Source organism: Piliocolobus tephrosceles, chromosome 10 (assembly GCF_002776525.5).
Source record: "Piliocolobus tephrosceles isolate RC106 chromosome 10, ASM277652v3, whole genome shotgun sequence".
NCBI classification, from domain to species: domain Eukaryota; kingdom Metazoa; phylum Chordata; class Mammalia; order Primates; family Cercopithecidae; genus Piliocolobus; species Piliocolobus tephrosceles.
In genome coordinates, this window is record NC_045443.1 from 122228113 (window position 1) to 122251307 (window position 23195).

The following is a 23195-nucleotide window of genomic DNA, read 5'->3' on the forward strand; positions in this document are numbered from 1 at the left end:
CAGGTGCACACAAGACCTCCAACCATTTAAGGGAGGGGGAAGGATTTGGGGATTTGGGGTCCCCAAAGGGCCCTCTGCTGCTGGGGGATCTCGGGATAACACCTGCCCCTTTTGTCCTCTGAGAGCCCCTGCAGCCGTGAAGGAACACTGTCGGAAATGCCAGGGAGCCTCCCAGGAGGTTGAAAGTTAACTGAGCTGAACTTTGGAGCCTAGATTCAGGTCACGACCGACTTCCCTGACTCTGGGATCATTAACCTGCTTTTGCCTTTAACCCCCAGCCCTTCCATCCTGCCCCTGAAAACCTGGGGAGCAGAAGGTGTCTCTGGAATGCCCCAGCCCTCATCCTGGGGCATGATGCCAGGGGAGGGCAACAAACCTCAGCCACATCCGGGATCTGGGCCTCTCCACCTGAGTCCCACCCTCCATCCTCTGCAGGGGAGGTCTCAGTGCACTTTTAAGGATGCCAACCCCATCAAATCATTCCTCTGCTTAAAATCTTCCAGCGACCACCTGAAGCTCTGGGAATAAAATCCAAAGGCCCTAGGATGGCCTGGGCAACCCTTATGGAGCCAGCTCCATGCACCCTCCCAGCCTCGCCCTGGGTCACTCGTGTATGCCCCAGGGCCTTTGCACTGGCTGCTCCTGCCACCTCCACGGCTTTCTCACGGATGTGCCTCGTCCTCCCTCTGGTCTTGGCTCAAGTGATAGCTCCTCAGAGAACCTTTCTTTGCCCGCCCCTCCAAAGTGAACCCCCCGTCGCCCTGCCATCCCAGGGTTTGATCATCTTCATAGCTTTTGCCGCCTCTGAAATTAGCTCCCTCATTCCACTGCTCATCGGCAGGTGTCTGGGGCCTCCTGGGCACCCTGGGCATCGTTGCCACCCGTCTGGTTCCCTGGTAAGGAGCTTGCAAAGGAAGAGGGAGCTGTGGGTTTAGCTCTGCACCCTCCCAAAAGAGGCTGGGGTATCCCCCTTGACACCCAGGCACATGCCCCCCACACTCTGTGCCAGGGCGGAGATGGTAGATTCTGCCACCATGCCCTGTGGTCTGGATTCCCCGACCCTACTTCTAATTTCTAAGGAAGGAGTTTCGTTCTGAAGAGTCAGGAGGCAGGAACTAGGAAGTGAAATTGACCAAGACAGGAAGTCCAGCCAGGAGGTCTGAGTCACAGACAGAGTGGAGAGATAGGCGCAGGGGCCCGGTGGCCACAGGGGTAGGTGCTTGGGGCTCCTCTTGGCTAATCCTGCTCTGGGCACCCATGGGGCAGCGTCCCACATGCTATCTGGGGGCCCATGACGAGCTGTTCTTGTGGGGGCCAGGACTCAGCCTCCTCGGCTCAGGTGCTCCGGCCCTCAGGGAGGCCTGCGGCCCTGCTCAGATGCTCCCAAGCTGCTTTTCTCCAAGGGTCTGCAGACCTGCACCCACAGCTAGGACTCCGAGAGGACCACACCGGCACCCACCTGAATCTGGGGATGTCGCCGCTGTTTTCTCTTGGAAGTCCGCCCCCAACCCTGGAAACACACTCGCTCTCCCCACCCCAGCCAGTCACCTCCAGCCTTGATGTTTCCCGCCCCTTCCATGAAGACTCACAGGCTGCCTGCCAGAGCGGGGCATTGACCACCGCCCTCCAGCTGTCCTTTTCCCTGAGACACTCAGCATGTTCTGCCCAAAACCCTATCAAAGTTGGGAGGAAAAGAACCAGCCGTCTTGGGCCTGAGTCATGCCACTTCCTCATTTCGGAAACCCCAAGCCCTGGGGGTGTTCCACGTGGACGGTGCCTCCGCGTTGACACCCCTGACAGGCCGGGCACCTCCTGATTGTCAGGACTTCCCGAACTCCTGCCATCCTGAAATCCCATCAGGATGTTGGCTGGATAACATCACACCTGGACTTGCACCTCCCCACTCTTTTCTCTCCATCTACTCTTTCAAAAGTCAGCCTTGCTATCTGCCTTAGCCTCCGCATCAGCAATTATACCCGTAAATCATAGGTACAATGTGAACAAGCTACGTCTTCTCCCAGCTCTCAAAAAAAAACCAGACTCATTAAGATGAAATAAAGTCACCTGCATACGACCTGGCACTGTCTCGCCTACCATTTCCGGAAGTGCTACGTTACACCCTTCAATGTCACGTTTTCCTACAGAGCAGAGCAAAGCGGGAAGCCAGCGTGGGGGGTCAGACAGCCCACCCCATGCCCCATGTCCACCGCAGTGTGCTAGGTGAGCACTGGCTCTCCCTCCAGCCTTGGTCTTCTCCTGTGCAAAGCAGAAGTCGTGTGTACGCGTGCATGTGTACACACGCGTGTGGGGGGCCTGCCTTGCTCGTGAGTACCAGCCTCACCACGTGACAACAGGCATCATTACGACCGCATCAACCGCCAGGTGCTCCTTCCCTGAGTCAGGAGCCATGTGGATGCGAATTCATGGGTCTCCCGCAGGAGGGAAGAGGGGCTTGTCGATGCCTGATCTCATCTTCAAGGGTGCTGACAGGAGCAAGAGTTGGTCCAGACCTTGCCCCTGTGTCTGGCTGTACCCCAAGTTCCTGCAGAAACCCCAACTTTCTCCTCCTTCCAAACCATCACAACAGACTGTGACATATCCGGCCGGGAGGCCAACCAGCCCCAGACACGCACCCTCCCTAGTGATCCCTCTTCAGACCACATGTGGTGACAGTCTCCTCGGATGCAAGCCCCGAGGCACTGCACCATCCCTGCCTGGTATACCACCCTCCTGAGTCACACACCCCGAGTGTTGCCTCCTGCCGGGCCCTGATGGACAGCTGCACCAGGAAGTAGCCGGGCAGACCCAAACCCAGGAGCAGCAGCACTGCCTACTGGCCCGCCCACCCCACTGTAAGCTCTGGCAGCTTTGTGCGGCCAAGCACACAGGCGCTCCTCTTTTGGGGTGCCCATGGTGGGCACAGCCCGAGGCTTTCCCTGTGGACATGCAATGGGGGAGGTCCTGCTCTCCAGGCTCCAGGACTGGGGGCTCACCCCTCCCCTTCCCACGCCTTAGATGCTTCATCGATAAAAGCCCGTCAGGCCAGCCCATGCGCATAGCAATGAGTGGTTCCTGCCTCGCTCGCGTGGAAAGCGGTAAGGCCACTAGGCAAGGCAGCTGGAGCTCCTGGGGGAGGCCTCTGGGGTCTGCCTGGGCTCACCGGAGCCACCAGGGCCTGGTCTTGCACGTCCTCCCACTGGGGGCCGCTCCCTGGAAGCTGGGAAAGACTGGCGGCCCGGAGGCGGGCCAGAGCTTACTCCTGTTCTAGAATGGTGTGACAGTGGTGTGACCAGGAGCCTCCCCACCCACTCCACAGCAGGTTCTCTGCCGCCAGAGAAGAGGGCTGGGGCCTGGAGGAGCTGCCAGCAGAGCCGCGGGCCTCTCGCACAGCTGGGTTGGGCTTCCAAGCCAGGCCAGGCTGACCTTTCCCAGGGGAACCAAGTCCCTCAACCCAGCCCTGCTCCTGCCCTGCCCCTCCTTCCCCACATGGCGCTGGGCCTGAGGGCAGGCGGCCAGCTCCCCAGAGCTGCCCGATTCCTGGGGAAGCTGCCTCCTGAGCATTCCCCGTCCTCAGGCAGCGTGAGCCTCAGGGCAGGCAGCCACAGCCCCGTGCACACAAGAAGGGAAGGTGCTCACTTGCCCACCCAAAACCCTACAGCCATGATGTCCCCAGCCCCTCCCCAGTGGCCTCCCACGCTCTAGAGTAATAGTTAAACTCTATCCCAGGCTGTCAAGGCCAGGCTCCCGGTGGTCCCTCTACCTTCTGGGCTTCAATCACTTCTCATAGGGCTATACTGCCTCTGCCACGGGGCCTTTGCACATGCCTATCCTGCCTTTGTTATCTGGTCAACAGCTTGGCTCATGGACTAACTCATTCAGCCCTCACACCAACCCCATTCTTACTCTGCAAGTGGAATGCCTGGGTTCAAATCCCAGCTCTACCACTTCACGGCTGTGTGACCCTGGGCTGCTCACTAAACCTCTCTGGGCCTCGGTATCCTCATTTGAATAACAGAAGTAGTAACAGCGCCTACCTCCTAGTCAGGCTGGTAGAGATGAAGTGACTTCATACACACAAAGCTTCCAGCAGTGCCCTGCGCGCAGGACAGCCTCCACGGTGTTACTGGGTGATATTCACTATTATTTCGTGCTCTGGGTGTCAGCCCCTTCCTCGGGGGAGCCCTCTGACTGGCGGCCCCCAGCACCATGGAAGTTCCTCCAATTGTCACTGTACATTTGCTTGGCCAGTGACTTACCTCCGACCCCCATCCCTGGGGCGAAGACAGAGGTGGCGGGGGGCTGAGGCCCCGAGGTGCAGGCATCTGCTCAGGGTCAGACTCTGCAGGAGGCAGAGCTGGGACCGAAACCTAGGAAGCAAGGTCCGGAGACTGCCCCTGAGCTGACAGCCTACCACTTGAGTGGCTACTGTATACCAAGGACTATACCTATGTGGCTCGCTCCGCCTTTAAGGTGCCCCTGGGAGGTAGCATCTCTGCCTCATCTGAGAGTACGATGGAAACTGAGGGTGAAACAGATGGGCCAGGCCGAGGTCGGGGGCTAAGGAGCTGCTTGTGGCTACAAAGTGATGGGGAAGTCAGTATGGCCCAGGTGGCACTGCCCTCAGCTCTTCCGCGTACGTTCACCAAAACCCCATGAAGGGGGGTGTGCTGGGTTGGAGAGCATCCCCCAATGCTTCATGTCCACCAGAACCTATGATGTGACCTTATTTGGAAAAAGGATGCTTGCAGATGTGATCAAGTCAACGTGGGGTCATACTGGATTGGGGTGGGTCCTCGTAAGAAGAGGGAAATGTGGACAGAGACACGCAGGGAGAAAGGCACACAAAGGCGAAGGCAGAGCCTGGAGGGACACGGTCATGAGCCAAGGACCGCCAAGGCTGCTGGCAGGCGCCAGGGGCTGGGGGAGGCAAGGCAGGCTCCTCCCCAGAGCCTCTGGAGGGAACGCAGCCTCTCGGATGCCTTCAACTTGGACTTCTCACCTCCAGAAGAGTCAGAGAATACATTTATTTTAAGCCACCCAGTTCATGACCCTTTATTATGGCAGCCACAGGAAACACACAGTGGGTGCTCCTTGACTCCCACTGTACAGATGAAGAAACTGAGGCACAGAGAGGTTGACCAGCTTGCCTGAGGTCACACAGCGGAAACATCCAGGGGTTGAGACTTGGTTTCTCCCGAGGGATGGGGCCCCACTGCTGCTCATCCTCCAGGGCAATGCTGCTAAAGTCTTGCAGAGGCTTCAGGCAGGCTGGGGTCCGAAGGCCCTGGGGAAACCTGGCCGCTTATCTGCCCGGCTCCCCGAGGGAGGGGTGGGGCTGGCTCATTCCTGAGTGCCCCTGCCATGCAGAGGGTTAGGCACTGTGTTGCTGAAATGGTGGGTAAAGGATGGGCGGAGACCATCTGCCTCAGCAACAGCCGCTTCTCCAATCCCTTTTCCTAACTCTTGGTTTTCTAGGCGGGGGCTCCAGAACTTTCCTAGCTTCTCCACCCCGACCCCCTGTGGAGGAGTTGCTGGGGGCTGCCAGCACCTGTCTCCCTGCCCCACCCCCGCTCCCTCCTGCCACCGCCTGGAACACACAGCCATTAGCAGCCACCCTGAGCAGCAATTGTCCACATTGCTGTAATTCACGGCAGACGAGCACGCTGCTGCTCACGGCATCATTACAAATGTCACTGAGCAGGGCCTCCACGTGCACGGCCCCCAGGGGACTCTCACTGCCACCTCCACGGGCAGAACCCAGGATGAGCTCACTGTCGTCACTGAGAACCCAACCTTGAGATGGTGGGACACGGGCTCCTCTCTGCCGGTGAGTCATCCCCAGCCGTCCTCCCAGCCTCCGGATCTGCCCTTCCAGAAGGCAAAGAGAGGGCAGGCGCTGTCTCCCAGTTCTCAGGCAATGGGGGGGTCACCGGTGAAGAGGTGGTGGTGACAGCAGGAGACATGAGAGGGGATGGAGAGGCGGTGGGACCCCGGGCTGACCATTCGGGGACATCCACGCGGAGTCCTCCGATAGGTGGGTGCTCTGGGCAATCTTCCAGCCAACGGGCTAAGATCCCAGGGACTCACGTATGATTAAAAATCTCGTATAATTTTACACAAATGCTCACAGCAGCACTCTTCACAACAGCCACACGGAAACAACCCGCATGTCCCCAAGAGATGAACGACCGACAAAATGTGGCCCGCGCAGGTGACGGAATATTATTCAGCCATACAAAGCTACTCAGATGAACCCCAGAACCATCATGCTCTGAGAAAGGAGCCAGACACAAAAGGCCACACACTGCAGGATGCCATTCATTGGAAACGCCCGGAACAGGCCAATCCACAGAGACAGAGAGTGCATTAGTGGCTGCCAGGGGCTGGCAGGGCTGGGGCGGGGCCCTGGGAGGGACTGCTAATGGGTATGGGATTTCCATCTGGGGTGAGAAAAAGTTCCGGAACTAGACAGTGGGGAGGGTTGCACACCAATGCAGATGTACGCAACGCCACTGAGATGTTCACTTTCCAGTGGTTAGAATGGTGAGCTTCAGGTTATGTGTATCATATCAAAATTAAATAAAACGCGGGGGGAATCACACAGTCTCAGTAAAGCTTCTTTTGCAGCCTATAATGAAATACACACCAGAAACCACCAAGTGGACATTTAAGACACAGAAACAACCCGGCCTCTCTGGGGGCTGACAGCAGCGCCAGGCCCTACCAGCTGGATACGTGCCCAGGCCCCCCTGGCATGCCTCTCGCCCACCACACACAGAGCCTGACCCGCTGCAGCGGCAGGCGGGCCCCCTTCCTGAAAGGTGCAAGGGTGTCTCTGGGTCCAGGCTCACCTCAGCCTGGGGGGTGGAGGGCAGAGGGCCCCTGAAGGAGCTCTGAGGGTGAGGGGCAGGGTCCCGGGGTGAAGGTGGGGGCTATGGGGGTCTTCTCAGGGCTGTGGGGACCCTCAGCACCCCCCAAAACTACAGTGGAGGGCGGGGCCGGGTCCAGAAGCCCCGTGGTCCAGCCTGTTCTCAGATACACCTGCCCTTATGTGCCAGGAGCATTCGCTATAAAGGGCCTTTGTTCCCTCCGTAAGTCATGACCTGGAGCTTTCTGCACAAAGAAACCGCACGTCACAGACAGCCTCGACTCCAGCAGGGCCACGGGACCAAGCACAGGGCGGGGACAGGGAGTAGGGGCCTGGGCCTGCTCCCGGCCCCACACACCAGCTCCGGTACCCGTGGCACTCCTTGGCCTCTGCTTCCTGGCTCCTCGCCCACAAACAGGGACATGGGCGGGGACAGGAACATGCCCCACCTCTTAGATAACCAGAGCGAGCGCGCCGTGGGAGCCAGGTGCCGCCCCGGCCTCATCAGTGCTGCCAATGATGCCCCAGCTCCCACAGCCCCTGCCCCAGGCCAGGTACAGGCGAGGGAGGGGGGAGATTTGCTCCCACTCAGCCCACCACTGTGGGCCCTCACACAGGGTTATCTGATTCCTCACAGCCAACCTGGATGCCCCTCCCACTTAACAGACGGGCAAACGGAGGCCCAGAGTCAGGTCACTGTGCTGGGAAGTAAAGAACTTGGCCAGGAGACTGCACAGCTGAGACAGTCTCCGGCTTAGGAGGCACTGGGCACCAGCCTCTGCCGTGCTGCACATCACAAGGCCACCTGCAAACTGGGAATGGCTTCCGCGGCCAGCACCAACGCCTGCTGGCTCCCTGCCATGTGGCCCGCTCCCACGACTGTCCCCAACAGCCTGGGTGTCCCCATCCACCCCAGAACCCGTCATCACCCAGACTGGGGTGCTCAAACCTAAGACAGGTTTCCAAAGCCCCAGCACACTTGAGCCCAGATGGGGCCTTCGGGGCTCTGCCCAAGGGCTGGACAAACGCCCTGCAGGTCTCCCTGACCCCAGGACTCTACCGAAACGGCCGCCGGCAAGCTCTGACTGTCCTGAGGCACCCAGGTGTGTTGCCGCTGCTCTGTCCCCAGGGCCAAGAGGTGCTGGCCACAGAGATCACCCAGAAGCCACTCGCTGACTACATGCACAGCACAGGCTGCGTCTCTCTGAGCTGTGCCCTCAAGTCACAAAGACTAGCCTGACAGTGCAGCTGCACAGACCCATTTTTGGGAGGGTAAAACTGAGGCTCCAGGGTGACAAACCTGAGAACAGCCCGGAACCAGAGCCTCACCAGAGGCCTCACCACAGCCCCTGGTTCAAGGCCAAATGTGTCAACACCCTCCCCAGCACGCGAGTTTCAAGCACCCTGGATGCAAACCAACAAGGCTGAAAGCCGCGCACACCCCTCACCTTTCTTGGCTGTTTCCATTTCTTCTTCCGTCCAGCGAGAACTCTCATTCAGCTCCATGGAGGCTGAAAAGAAGACGCCAGGTGATTGGCAGGAGCCGGGAAAGGAGGCACTTTGCCTTCCGCCCTTTTCTCTCCTTTGAGCGAGTGGACCAGGGAGGGAGTGGACCAGGCCCTGACGGTGTCACCCCACGGTTCTGAATCCCATGGGAAGGCCACATTTCAGACGCCCCTCCCCAGCCAGTACCCATCGTGGCACCTGACTCCTGAGCCTTTATGCTGGGCTGGGGCTGTGCTGGGCAGTCCCACATGCCGTTGGTCAGGGCCAACCTCCACACAAGCCGCCCAGGTCGGGGCACCTGCCATCACCCCATTTTATAGAAGGTGACACTGAAGCAGTCAAGGGCCTTGACCATGACTGCCTCTGCCTGTACTCTGTTGGGAAAGCGGTCACCTGGTGACTTGGTGACAGTGGGACATGAGCTTCAGGTGGGCCAGGACCTCACCTGAGCGAGTACCCACTCGGAGCCCAGCTCTTCCATGACTGCAGGGCTGTCCCATCACGGCAGGATGCTTAGCAACCCTGGACTCTGCACGCTGGATGCCAGTGGCCCCGCTCCAACTGTGACAATCAAAACTGTTCACAGACATCGCCAGGCGTCCCCCAGTGGGGGAGTAAAATCGCCTGTGGTGGAGAAGCCCTGCCCCAGAGGGTAATTTTCGTACCCCCCACCCATCCAGCACAAGGAGGGGCCTCTGGTGTCACTGGGAAGGGACACAGCCTGGCCTTGGGGTTGGCTGGAGGTGGCTGTGTCTCTGCTGTGGCACTATTTTTGGGTCTGTCTGCCGAGCTCCCCTGGATGTGAGCCCTGGTCCTTCTTTTCCAGTTGCTTAAGACCTGTGAGTGGGGTGGGTACGAGGGACGTCAGTTCATGGACTCAGTGCCTAGAACTGCGCCAGGCGGAGTATGTGTCCAATAGAGGCTGGCTGAAGAGTGGAGGAAGGTTCCAGCAGAAGAGGGGAGATGGCCCCCACCCCCACGGGCAGCCCCATCACCCCTGACAGGCCAGAACCACCCCAGCCTCCCCTATCTCTGCGGCCACAGCCTGGGCCTCTCTGGGACCTCATCGATGCTCCGGTTCCTCCCCACAGGACTCCCAGAGGAAGCCTACAGAAGCCAGCGGTGCCAGGGATGCCAGGGTGCTGAGGGTGCCCGCTGCCAAAAGAGATGTGGAAGGCCCAGGAGTGTGTTTTCCACCCTGCAGCTGAGCCCCCAGCATCAGCCTTGGGTCCAAGAGCACTATCCCCAAAGATCAGCCAGGAAGAAAGCCCTTCCCCTTTCACCCTGGGCCTCCAAGTACACCGCCACCAAAGGGCGGCTGGAAAATACCTACAGGAGCTACACAGGCTCTGTGGCCAATGGGGCTGAGTTCTAATCCCAGCTACACTGAAATTTTTTTTTTTTGAGACAAAGTCTTGCTCTGTTGCCCAGGCTGGAGTGCAGTGGCACGATCTCGGATCACTGCAAGCTCCGCCTCCCGGGTTCACGCCATTCTCCTGCCTCAGCCTCCCGAGTAGCTGGGACTACAGGCGCCCGCCACCAAGCCCGGCTAATTTTTTGTATTTTTAGTAGAGACGGGGTTTTATCGTGTTAGCCAGGATGGTCTCAATCTCCTGACCTCATGATCCACCCGCCTCGGCCTCCCAAAGTGCTGGGATTACAGGCGTGAGCCACTGCGCCCGGCCAGCTACACTGAAATCTTTAGAGAGGCAATGTTTCCTCTCTGAGCTTCAAGTGGGCCATTTACGAAATAGGTCCAAACTACATCAGAGACAGGTGTGTGAGCCGGACCCTAGGGGATGGTGGGGGGGGTCTGTGGGAGATGAAGCAGCATCTCCACCCTGAGGATGAGCCCTGGCAGGTGGGGCTTCGGCCTGAGCACTTGGCTCCTGGGTGGGTTCCCACAGTGGTTGGAGGGCTGGACCCTAACAGCTAAACAAAGTAGAGACAACAGGAGCACACCGCTGCCCCCTGTGGCGAATCTTGGGAACTGCCACTGACATCATCTCTTACTTTTTTCCACTTTCTGGGAGGGCAGTGAGGAATGAACACCCTTCTCAACAGAAGGGGAAACCGAGGCCCACGGAAGTGAAGGTACAAACCCAGATGCCTACCAGGGTGGAGGCTGGGTGGGGACAAGTAGACCCATGACATTCTAAGAAGGGGTGGTGGTTACTCGGCTCCCAACAACTGCTACCTCGTGGCAACCTGGGCCACGCATGGCCAGATCTTCTGTTTTAAAAACGACAACCAAAAAATCCAGAATTGGTCATTGGGATTTTTATGTGACATCTTCATGCTCTGAAATCACTTTGGTTGAAGCCACTGAGCTCTTCCTACACCCCAGGCACTGTTCTAGGTGCTTCTCACATAGCAAGTGACTACAACTCTCCCTCCATGTTTAGAGGTAATCACCAATTTCTCCCACTGAGAACATGAGGACCTTGAGGCACAGAGAGGTCCAGGAATTCACTCTGGGTCACACAGCACATCCAATAATTAGCGCTGGGATTTGACCCCAACCATGACTTACGCCAGCCCCTTGGCAGTTGCCAATTAACTCAAATTGCACGAAACTTTCATATGAGTGCAACCCGCCATGTCTCCAGCCCCTCCCCCACCTGCATCCTGGCCCCTGGCTCACCTAGCTCGGCACTCTGCTGGGGGGTGATGGCCTCCTCACCGTTGGCCTCATTAGCCATTGAGCGGGTGATGCGGCCTTTGCGTCTCCCCTGGCTGTTGGCAGTTTTGCGGCCTTTGGAGGCCACGGCCTCCTTCTCGTCGTTGTCCTCCCCTGAGGTGTCGTCTGTCTTCTCCCTACAGGCCAGAGAGGGGAGACAGGATGCTTTCACCTGAGCCGGGAAATCAAACGGCCACTGGAGGACCCCGTTTCTTCAGCTGGATTTGCACTGGCTGCCAGCAGTGGTGCTAATCGGATGCTAAGAAAGAGGGGGAGAGGCCTGAGGTGAGGGTGGCAGGGGCGGTCTGCAGGGCCTCCCCGTTCACCAGACGTGGGAGTACAGCTGGCAGGACAATGCCAGGCTATTTCAAAAGGGAGTTGCGGCCACGTGTGCTGGGTCACACCTGTAATCTCAGCACTTTGGGAGACCAAAGTTGGAGGATCGCTTGAGCCCAGGAGTTTAAGACTAGCCTGGGAAACATAGCAAGACCCCATTTCTACAAAAGAAAAATATCAGAAAATTAGCCAGGTGTGGTGGCATATGCTGATGGTCCCAGCTGCTTGGAAGGCTAAGGCAGGGGGATCTCTTGAGCCTGGGAGGTCGAGGCTGCAGTGAGCCATGATTATACCACTGCACTCCAGCCTGGGCGACAGAACAAGATCCTGTCTCAAAAAAAAAAAAAAAAACGGATAGGGGGTGTAACCTGGGCTATCAACTACTTCATTCACCAATAAGGCCACGTGGACAGGTAGTTAATTGGCTGGCTATTTTATTCCCCAAATGGGAGGTACTGGGAACTTTCCTTCTGGGCTGGTGGCTATCTGCAAGACCATTTTATGCACCAAATAGATACTGTCTGCAAGACTATTTGGTAAACTAAATGGGGGTGTGGGCTGGCAGCAATTTACAGGGCCATTTTACTCACCACAGAAGAGCTATTTCCAGAGGGGCTCTATAAGAGGCAATACATTGGCCTTCAGTATTATCAAGGGCCAGGTGTCTTAGGCATTGGCAGGAGGAAACTCTCTTGCCGGTTTTATGCAGGCCTAGCCTGCAGGCCTAGTCGAGGTGTGTGGGGGTGCTCGCAACCTCGATACCCAAGCTGGGGCTCTTGCAGAAGCAACTGGGGAGAGTTTTACTGCGGGAAGCTCAGATTGATCACCTCCACCTTCCCATTCATCTTCCTGAAAGGCCCTTGCTGGAAGTGTCTGGGAGACGGGGTGAGGAAGCCAGATGTTCTCTGAAGCCAAATTCCTGAGCCCATTACAGGTACCTGGCGCTAAGTCGTGCCGCCCCCCTTTCTCCAGCTGGCTGCACTCCCGCAGCCCCTGGCAGGCACAGGAGGCCGTCACGGCCCCCGCGGTGAGGCTGTGCCTTGATCTGCAAGAACTCACACTGCCATCAATGATTCTAAAGGTGACAGCAGCCGCCTGCACACCTAGTCCTTCCAGGAGTGCCTCTGATCCCCCCTTCCCCCCTCCTGGCGCCTCAGGAGGCGAGAGCGGGAGGAGGAGGGGAGGCAGAGAGTTCCAGAGTCATTGCCTGGATTTATTAGCTCAGGAGTGGAGCTCAAATGAGCTATCAGTCTCTAAAGTCTCCAGAGGGTTGGAGAAAGAAAGGGAGAGCGGATGGCGGGGAGCCGGGAAGGAGGAGGAGGGCGATGGGAGGGCTTCTGGAAGGGGGGTGTCAGGGGCAAACGAGCAGAAAGCCCTCTCCCCTGCTCCCGGGCAATTGGTGGACGCCCCACCCATCTCTACAAAGGGCTCCCCAGACGCATGTGCCACCCGGGTTGGGTCAGCGGCCGGGCCCTGCAGGGGACAGCGGGCTGCCTTACTTGAGGAGGTCTTCCTTGTCGTTCTCCACCTCCGGCTTCTCCTCCTCTTTCTCCGCCTCCTTCTCCTTCTCCTTCTCATCTTTCTCCTCCTGGCTGCTGCGGGGCATGGGCTGCTGCTGCTGCTGCTGCTGTTGCTGCTGCTGTCAGACCCCGGGGGAGGGCAGAGGGGAGTGGGGAGGGAAGGAAACCATGAACAGGTGAATCTCTGCACCTGGGCTCAGCCTGCGCTGGGGAGGAGGAAGGAAACACGTGGAGTCCACCCAGAAGAGGCCATAAACAACCAGGAAGCCAGGCCCCACGGGCATGAGCTGGGGAGAGGCACCGCCTGGGGTCCTGCCGCCCTAGGGGCCTGGGTAGGCGGAGTTGGGGTGAGGGACAGGAAGCACTGGTGTCAGAAGCGCTGGCTTCAATTCCTGCCCTTTCCACACAGTGGCTGTGTGTGCTTGGATGAGGGTCTTGACCTCTCTGTGCTGATTCCTTTGCCTTGACAACGTGAGTACTCGGCATGCCTGTGCCTCAGCTGAGGGCTGGGAGGTTGAAATGGGAGAATCCTCGCCATGCTTACACTCGCACCGGGCCCGGATATTTCAGAGGGGCAGAAGTGATCCGGGCCCCAGAGAGGTGCCCTGGTGAGCCTCAGCAGGGGTGTCTGAGCATCTGGGAAGGTGAGGACACACCCCTGATGCCCCAGCCCTGCCCTGCCCCCGACAGAGCTGAGGCCACGTCTCTAAGCCTGTAAAATGGGGAGGTGGGGGGATGCCCCTGATTCCCCAGAGCCCAGGAAGGCCCCAGGCCTGCGTGGAGGTGGCCACTCCTGCTGTCTCCTTCGCATGCCGGCACCCCAGGGGGACAGAACAAGCCCATTTTACAGAGCAGATCAGAGAGGCTGGGAGCCAAGCCAGCCTCCTAACTTGGGCCTCTTCCTGTTGTCTGCCTCCCCAACCTGTCCCAGCCACTCTGGGCCCGCCGCCCCTCCCCTCACCGACATGGAGGAAGGAGAGTGAGCTCCTCCCGGCACCGCCTCCCGATTTCCTCTCATCGCGCCCGATTTCTTTTAAAGCACACACTGATTTTCTTGGACATCCAAGGTCCTCCCTGCAGGCAGCTGCCAGACCAGACCATCTTTCCATCCCCTGAGCCATGTGAAATCAAAATAAACCCCAAAGCCTTTTAATGTGTACCAGGGGCACAGTCACACCAATGTTTCAAACCAGGGAGCAAGAACTCCAAGCAGATAGAAGAGGAGGGGTCGGGAAGGTGAGAGAGACCCCCTTCTCTTGCCTTTCCTTCCTGCCAGGAACAGGCACCTGCCCTGCACACAACGCTCTCTCCAGCCTCTTTTCATTTAGGATGGGGCAGAGAAACAGAGCAAGGGTCTGACTGCTGCAGGCAACCGTGGGCTCTCTGAGGCTGCTGCTGGGTCCAGGGCAGAACCTCGGACCTGCATCTGCCTCTCTTCCCCAGGAATCCCTCGCCACCGTGTTCTGTAGGAGGAGCCAGGAAGCGGCAGAGTGGCCCAACGACTTGGAACAGTCTCCCCGCCCCAGGTTGCTGCTGATTCCTCAACAGGTGCCCGGCGTTCTGGGACCAGCCTGTTCTCCCCGTCCTGACCTCAAACCCTCAAACGTAACCTTTAAACAGCCGCCAGGTGAAGACTCTTTTGGAGGCAGAAGCTGGGGCAGGAGGTTTTTTAGGCTTGTTCCTACAGTGTCCTTTCTGTCCACATTTGCCCGATGTGGGCAGAGGTGGGGACCTGGGGAGGGAGGAGTGATGTGGCTGGCTGGGGAGGGAGCCCTGCCCCCTGGGCTGCCCGGCCTGGATGCCATCTCCCTGGGTCAGATGTCCCTGGCAACAGCCCAGGGCCGGAGTCTGGGCAGGGCCGGGGCTTTTGAATCACATGGAGCTTGGTGTCTCCTGAGACCACACTCAGCTATGTCTGTGCCAAGAAGTCCCCACCTGGGCTGCGGCATCCCTCCTGACGGGAGCAGTGGCCACGGAGCCTCCTTCCCGGAGCATCTGCCCATTCGCCCCTGCATCTAGGCTGGTGGGGGCTCCATGACCCCCTGGGGCCTCACCCATGGACCCACAAAGCAGGTTAATGTCTGCCCTGGCATGGCCAGTAAATGCAGCTCCACACCCACCAGGCCGCAGGCAGGGGCCAGTTGGGAGAGGGGTGCACCTGGGCCAGGCCCTGAGCTACGAACCTTCCCCACTGGAGCTCTCCTCCGAGTCCTCAGAAAAGCCCCAAGGAGGAAGAGGCTGGTGCAGAGGAGAAATCCCCACAGATCCCCTAGAGCTGACTAGACACCCAGCACTGTGCTGTCCATTTGCTATGGGCCGGCTCCTGGCCTCTCTGAAGTCCTGACGGAGATGAAAACACCATGAGTAACAGGGACCCAGAGGAATGTCATGGCGGGTCACCCACCCCTCCACCACACCAAGTGCTTTGCAAACACTATTCCAGCCTCAGAAATAGGAAAGCCGTGATCACTGGTCACATTCTGCAGAGGAGGAAACTGAGGCTCACAGAGGCAAAGCTTCAAGGTCTCGGAGCAAAGAAGGCTGACAGCCCGGAGTGTGGGCGATGTGACCCTGCTGTCTCCAAAGCCCCAGCTGAGAGTCTCAGCCAACCCCTGACCAGGATCTAGGGTTTGTGTTCTGCAGACTCGCCAGCCCGCCCCCTCTACCTGTCCTACCTGCCCCCCACTCCACACTCTACAAGCCCCGCCAGGGCCTGCTCACAACCCCTCTCCTGGATGGTCATCCCCCACGTCTCCGTGTTCGATCGCTCACGGCGCCACATGCCTGGCTCCATCCCAGTGGTCTCCCCTACCCACCCACCCGTCCATCTTACAGAAGAGGAAACTGAGGCACCATGTGCAATCCTGTCACCAAGCCCTGCCTCCTCCTCTTACCTGACATGTTAACAAGCCCCCAGGGCAGGGGTGCCTTCTACCCTCACCCTCTGGTTGGAGTGGATGCAGCAACACCCACTAGCACAAAGTGGCCCCTTCTGGGCCACCCTGCAGCCAAGGCCTAGGGCCCTGTGCACGGGCTCCTCACTTCCTGTGGGCTCAACATCTCCTGTGGGAGAGGCATCCCTGCAGCCCACGCTGAGTGAGTCCGGTAGAGGAAGATGAAAAGGAGGAATACCAGAGCAGCCCTGGCCTTAAAACATGCTTTTCAGTGGGACAGACCCCGGGAGCCTTAATGACGAACATCTGCAGGGTCTCGCAGCGGCCACCCGGGAGGCCGAGGGACTGATTTAGGGCTGCTCATACTCGCTGCTGGGAGATTACACAGGGAGAGGGAGGCCCCAGCTCACAAGTCCCCGAGGAGCTGGGGGGACCTGGCAGCCGGCTCAGCCCCCAAAGCCTTCTTTGTTTTAGGGCAGCAAGTGCAGCGGCCAACACTGGCGAGGCCGGGTTGCTGGGTCTTGGGCCTATCCACAGAGCGGCAGAACTGCACTTGCTGGGCTTCCCAGGCCACTGAGGTCCATGGTTCTCAAGGTCCTATGACACTGACTGCACATTCAGATCTTGTGGGGAGCCCTGAGAAGTCCTGATGCCCAGGCCACACCCCACACCAATGACATCCGAATCTCTGGGCCAAGACCCAGGCGTTCGTATGTTAAATTCCAGGTTATCCCGATGGGCAGCCAGATTTGAGAACCAGTGCTTTACCAGGGACTGGCAAACGTTTTCTGTAAGGGCCAGAGGATAAGTATGCAGTCTCTGTCATCTCCCCACTCAACTCTGCCACTGTCTTGTGAAAGCAGCCCTTGTATCAACAAAAGGGCATGGATGCGTGCCAATAAAACTTTATTTACAAAAGCAGGTGGTGGGCCGGATTTGGCCTGCAGGCTTTCGTTAGAGCACCCTGCTCCAGGCCAGTGCTACCCACACCTGAAGGTGCACACACATCCCCTGCCAATTCTCACTCAGTGGGTCTGGGGTGGGACCTAGGACTCTGCATTTCTAACCAGCACCAGGAAAAGCTGCCACGGCTGGCCTCAGACCCCACTGAGGAGTGAGGCCTTCAAGAATCCTTGTCTCACAAGGCACACAAAGGACTCTCTGTGCAGCAGAAAACGCCTGTGGGCACCATTCCCTCGATGTGAGGGGTCTGAAAGAAGGGGAATCAGAAAGAACTAGAAGCCAGCTCCACTATCTCAAAGGATCTCGCCCTCATGGTGGAGGGCTACCTCTGCCTTTCAGATGTGCCACTGATCAGGCCAACGGTGGGTTTGTGCCCCGTGTGTGGTCAGAAACATCCCCCCAAACCACAGCACAACTCTGTGGCAAACCCTACTGGATCTATGGTTAGCCAGAGCCACTGGCCCAAAGCCCCAAGGGACACCTGCCCCCAGATCTGGACAATGAACCCGTAACCCTGAGCCTGCCAGACAAGCAGCGCATGACTGGGCCCGTGCAGAAGCCCCAGACCGCGGGCTATGCAGAAAACGATCTCAATAAAAACAACAAACAAGCTGAGCACGTTTGATGAGGCCTTCTCCTAATCGTTTCCTGTTCCCTGTTACTTGAATCCTCCCAACAACTGGTATCATCCCAGTTTTATGGATAAGAATGCAAAGACACAGGGAGGTTAAGTAACTCAACCAAAGTCACACAGCATTTCCTAGAAGGTCCTACATCGAGGTGCCCTACCTCCGCCCTGGGTTGGGGGTTCACAGCCTCCTCCCTAAGCCCATTTAAGCCAAATGGTGCCATTGCCTGATTCTTTCCCTCCGCCAGCATGCCCTGAACCCCCAAGGGGCACACCAGCCGCTGAAAGATGTGGCCCCCAACTGTATGGAGCTTGCACTTAGGTTGACAGAGAAAGGCCAGATGGAGGTGACGGTGATGAGGACACATTGAAAAGGCGCATTCATGGTGCAGACGAGGCAGCAAGGTGTGCTGACGTGCAAGGCGAGGGAAGGGGCTTTGGCAGAGCAGGAGGCCTCTGAGGCATGGCGACGGGAAAATGGCCTCTGTGCCTACCAAGTGGCACTTTGGGGCATGGCTGGAGGGCCTGGCCAGGGCTAACACCCATGCTCAGAAATACACGTGGCATCCTGAGGGCGGCAGGAGCCCCTAGGGACCTTTCTCGAAAGGTGCAGGGGTGGCGGGGAGTCACATGACCCGCCCCATGTTAAAAGGTGATCCAACAGCAGGTCGCCGGAAGGAAGACGGTGGACTCCGGGAATGAGAGGAGAGAGTCCACTGAGAAGGTGCTGTGACCATCCAGGGAGGGGCTGATGAGATCTAATTCTCAGATGCTAAGTCCTTACAAATGTGTCAGGAGAGCTTTCCAATACCCAGCAGCACCGTCTGTGGCTCAATCTCATGCACTCATTCAACAAACACTTCACTGAGTATCTACCACGTGCCAGGTGCCCCTGAGGGGGCGTCCTCATGACACCTTCCACCTCCTGGCAGTGTAGGGACAGGGATCCCAGGAGCCTGGGGCTGGTGTGGAGAGTGGGGTCAGGGGTCAGAGCCGAGGCAGAACAGAGTTCCCTGTTGCTGGCAGCTTTTCCCTAACACCTGCTCTCTGCCCCTCGGATTCAGTCTCCTGTCCTTGCTGGGGAAAATGCAGTCGGGGGAGGCCGTCTCAGTGCGTAAGGGTTGTCTTTTTATAAGATATACCAAGGTGTGCTGCAGCCAGCGGCTACCAGCTCATGGCCATTATTAAAAATGGAAACATATAACCTTAGAATTGAAGAAATTATGGCCTGGCAAGGTGACTCACACTTGTAATCTCAGTGCTTTGGGAGGGCCAGGCAGGAAGATCGTCTGAGGCGGGAGTTCAGACCAGCCTGGGCAACATAGTGAGACCCCGTCGCTACGAACTAGCTGGTGGTGCTAATTTTAATTAGGTGGTGCATCCCTGTAATTCCAGCTACTCAGGAGGCTAAGGTGGGAGGAAACCTTGAGCCTGGGAGGTCAAGGCTGCAATGAGCTTCAACTGCACCACTGCACTCTAACCTGGGTGACAGAGCAAGACTCCATCTCTAAAAAAATAATAAACTTAAAAAAAAAAAAAGAAAACAAAGCTTACAAGCGCTCCAAGGGCATCGCTTCCTGATCATCTGGCTACATGGAGCTACAAAGTCATCTGTGCTGTGGAGGCAATTTCCGCCAACCACACGCACAGGGCGCGGACAGGATAAGAGAGCTTGGTGCTAGGGGCATCTTTCCCCAGTTCCAAGTCAGTGGCAGCACGTTTTCGCGTGGCACTGGGCACAGTGGGAGGATTTATTTACACCATGGCAACCGGCACGTGCTACAAACTCAGCTTCCCCCTACGGAAAGCTGGTTGTTAAACATTTACCAGCACTCCACGGCAGAAAGATGCGTGTCGACAGAACGTGAACAACATTTAACGTGCGCATGGAAGGCTGTTTCGCCTGTACAGATGTGTGCTGTGCCAGCCGAGGCTCTGTTGTAAATCCTAATTCAGATCCCGTCCTGCAACTCAGCATCAAATTCACAGCCCCTGCTCCTGCTCTGAGGCCGGGATTCCTGGCCCCTGCCCACCTCCCTCAGGGCAGCTCTCCCTGTGCCCACCACCTGCCTCCTGGAAGTTGGCCTGCATGTTCCTGCTTCAGGGCCTTTGCATGTGCTGTGCCCATGGCCTGGGGTGCTCCCCCCACTTCTGCCTGGCCAGTCCCTTCTTATTACTCAGGTCTGAGCCCAAGGGACACCTCCTCAGAGAAGCCTTGGGGCCAGCTCCCTAGAAGCTGCCCTCCTGCCCAGCAGTGGCCTCCTGACCCTGGCTTACATGTTTGCCCTTTAACCCTCTCTCAAACTGCCACGCTGATAGACCTGTGCATGGTTCAAATCCCCCATGGGTGTGGGCTCCAGGGACCCTGTTTGCCCTCTTTTTTGGAGGCAGGGTCTTGCTCTGTTGCCCAGGCTAAAGGGCACGGTGGCATGAGCACGGCTCACTGCAGCCTGCACCTTCTGGGCTCAAGCAGTCCTTCCACCTCAGCCTCCCAAGAAGCTGGGACCACAGGAGCATGCCACCTCACCCGGCTAATTTTTAAATTTTTTTTGTAGAGATGGGGTCTCACTATGTTGCCCAGGCTGGTCTTGAACTCCTGGGCTCAAGTGATCCACCTACCTCAGCCTCCCAAAGTGCTGGGACTACAGGCATGAGCCACCACACCTGGTTGACCTTGTTTGTCTTGTCCACGAGGGAATCACCTAGAATGACGTCCCTGCAGAACAGACTCAAACACCGCCCATCCCCCAGGGACAACCTGCCAGCTGTGAGCCTGCCAGGGCCCCTCCCTCAGCGCCTCCAGCTGCCATAGACACCAAGGCTGGTGTTCTGGAAACTACTTCCTGACTCCAGCAGCCCAGCTTGAGATGCACCCCCCACCCCCTCGATCCTGACCAATCTGCTGCCTGGGGAGCGCTCACATTTTCCACCTCCTTCTGCCTCTCTGATGCGGTCGCCCCTACACTGCATTCTGGCCGATGCAAAGGCCATGTTTGTCTTTTCCTCAACCTGCAGCCTGATCTGCTCCACGCCTGGGCTCCGGCCCACCCACCAGCTGCCTTTCCTGGGAGCAACACCCCTGACTGCAGGACTCAGGGAGCCCCCAACTGTCTCCCCACCTAGCACAAAGCTGGGCAGGAAACCAGAGACATCTGCTCACTTCAACCCTAAATCTGCACCCAATCCTGCCCAGCCCAGCTGGCCCTGAGTGGAGAGGACGCGGCCACCTCCTCCAGCAGGCCTGGGAAAGTTGGCACCACCAGAAGGTTGTGGGCCCATCCTGGCCCAGCCCCAGGCAGGCAGCAGGTTTGAAACAAGATACAAGCCCTCAGTCTGGGAGCTGAAACACAGCCTGGGACGATCTGGCCCGCCCTGCCACCGGTCCCCACCATCAAGTGACTTCAGCACCCAGGGGAGGCGGCTGGTCCTGAACACCAGCACCCACTGCACAGCGGCCCCTCCCCGGGGACCAAGCCTGGCTGCTCCTGCCCTGGAACAGCCTTCCCGGTCATACTGTTCCCCGTGCAAGCTGTCTGAGTGCCACAGCAAGAAGAACAAGGTCACCAGTCCCTCTGCAAAGAGCTGGGAGAGGAGGGACAGAGGAGAGGGGGCCGAGAGAGGGGGCCGTAGTGGGAGGGAGGAGAGACAAAGGGAGAGAGGCGGGGGAGGAGCAGAGACCTGGAGGAGGAAGGTTGAGGGCAGAGACCCAGGGACAGGGTGAGGAGGGGAGGGGGCAGGGGAGGAGGCAGAGAAGAGATGGGGGGATAGAGAGAGAGAGAAAGGGGGATAGAGGGAGCTAGAGACAGAGTTAAAAGACTTAGATGGGGAAAACAGAGAGAGAAGGGAAAGCACACACAGAGAAACAGACAAGATGTGGACACAGAGATAAAGAGACAGAGAGAAAGGGGAAGGAAGACATGGCAAGAGAAACAGACATAACCACCCATGCGCGCACGCGCACACACACACAGAGAGAAAGAGAGAGAGAGAGAGAAATAGAAACCTAGAAAAATGCAGGAGGCTCAGAGCTGGGGGCTTGGGCAGAGCAGACACAGAGGGACAGAGACGGGGAGCGGTGGAGAGTGGGCGCAGGCAGGACAGCAGCAGTGCGGGGCAGGGCCTCGGCCTCCCTGGGCTTCCTCCTTGGACCCAGGCCGGATGAGTGGAGCCCAGGACGGGCTGTTCCCATCTCAGTGTTCCATCTCTGCAGAAAGAGAGGCCCCCTTGGCCACATGAACCCCCATTGCTGCGGGAAGGCCATGCTGGCTACCAGGGGCTGGGCCCTGCCACCTGGCCTAGCCAGCCTCACATCCTCACTCCCCCATAGTCTGTAGTCAGGCCCCAGCGTTCCTGGGCTCTGGTTTTGCAATTCGCTAGGATAACGCGGCCCTTCCATCGGTGAATCATGAACTATAAACCACTGTGCCAGCGCTTGAGCTGCTCCCCCCCGCTGCCCCACAATCGTGATTCACCTCAGGGTGGTGGCGATGGGGCTCGGAGCCCAGGAGAGGATGCTCGGGCCTCAACCCAGCCTCCAGGCTCAAAAGCCGATCTCAGGGGCCAGGTTCTGGGAGGTGGGGGCTCTCACCCCAGCCCACAGGCTTGCCCTCCCTCGGGATCCCACCACAGCCTCCACTTCAATCCCCCCTTGACAAATGGCGAAAGGAGGGGTACCCATGTCCTTTGGCCCTCCCTTGCGAAAGCTCAGGAGTGTGGAGTCTCATGGGGGTGGGTGTGGAGCAGCCAGCATTCCAAAAGCCTACGCCTGGGCCTGCATCCCCTGTATCAGAATACAGAGAAGCTTCCAGAAAGAGGATGGCAACCTCCATTAAACAAGAAGGCAATCCCAGTACTCCAAACAGTCATGCACATCCCTCACCTCCAGCCGGCCACAAGGCTGAGCACCAGTGCCGCGGATGCCAAGGTGGGCCAGAGTGAAGGCGGCCACATGCAGCGTAGGTCTGAGTCCGGAGACGTCCCATGGCCAGCACTTTCCATCAAGGACTTTTATATTCCACTTTATAACCATCCAAGTTTCAGAAACGCAGCCATTGAAATGACACACAAACTGCTTTGGTATAGGGCACATGGTGTGGGGGTGACAGGGCAGAGAAGGGCCAGCACAGGTCCAGGCCTGGTCCAAGCGCTTCAGACAGGGCAGGTGTCCTTGGGATGACACGGTGGCACTGGCATCTTGCTGCCAGGCTGTGGTGAAGCATTCGGATGGCCACAGCATCCATAAAGCGTGGCTTTGCAAACATGCAGATGCACAGGCTGCCTCCTCAGCTGGACTGGCCAGACATCCCTTCTGGAAGGGGCTGGCTGCCCTCAGCTGTCAGGCCCGCTGACAGTAACTCAGCTCAGAGCTGCCTCATCCAAGTTGGGCCCTGACCAGGGAGGCCGCTGCCCATCCCAAACACCTGGGAAGGACCGTTCCAGCTCGAGTGTACCCCCATGGGTGGTCCGGGTTGTCGGGAAGCCCACCTCGGGCTTGACGACCCCTTCAGCCACCCTGCTCCCTGCTCGGGGGCTGACCCCCAGCACCGAGGTTCTCAGCAGGGTCCTAGACCAGTGCCTGGGCTCCTTGGAAATGCAGTCTTGGGTCTCAGCCCTATTGTGGGGTGAGGGGTGCAGCCCAGCGACTGGCTTTCCCCAGCCCTTCCGGTGATTCCAACATGCACTCACATCTGAGAACTCAGACTGGGACATGTCCCCTCACAAGGCAGACCTTGGCCTCAGTGGGGGGGACTCCAGGAGGGCACAGCCCCAGGATGCTGGCTACAGCCATCCCAGTGTGGTC

General features: G+C 58.3%; 1 protein-coding gene across 26 annotated transcripts in view; it reads right to left on the reverse strand.

Moving 5' to 3' along the window:
• The window catches only part of NCOR2 (nuclear receptor corepressor 2), a 240904-nt gene that overhangs the window by 62786 nt on the left and 154923 nt on the right, over positions 1-23195 (reverse strand). For 25 of the 26 annotated variants that reach the window (XM_026457393.1, XM_026457404.1, XM_026457401.1 and 22 more), the window contains 3 exons: positions 12890-13029; positions 11019-11191; positions 8317-8379 (listed from right to left, as the gene is read on the reverse strand). In XM_026457393.1, the coding sequence (XP_026313178.1) occupies positions 8317-8379; positions 11019-11191; positions 12890-13029 (376 nt within the window). The remainder of the gene's footprint in view (positions 1-8316; positions 8380-11018; positions 11192-12889; positions 13030-23195) is intronic. The other variant, XM_026457394.1, reaches the window with a different exon arrangement.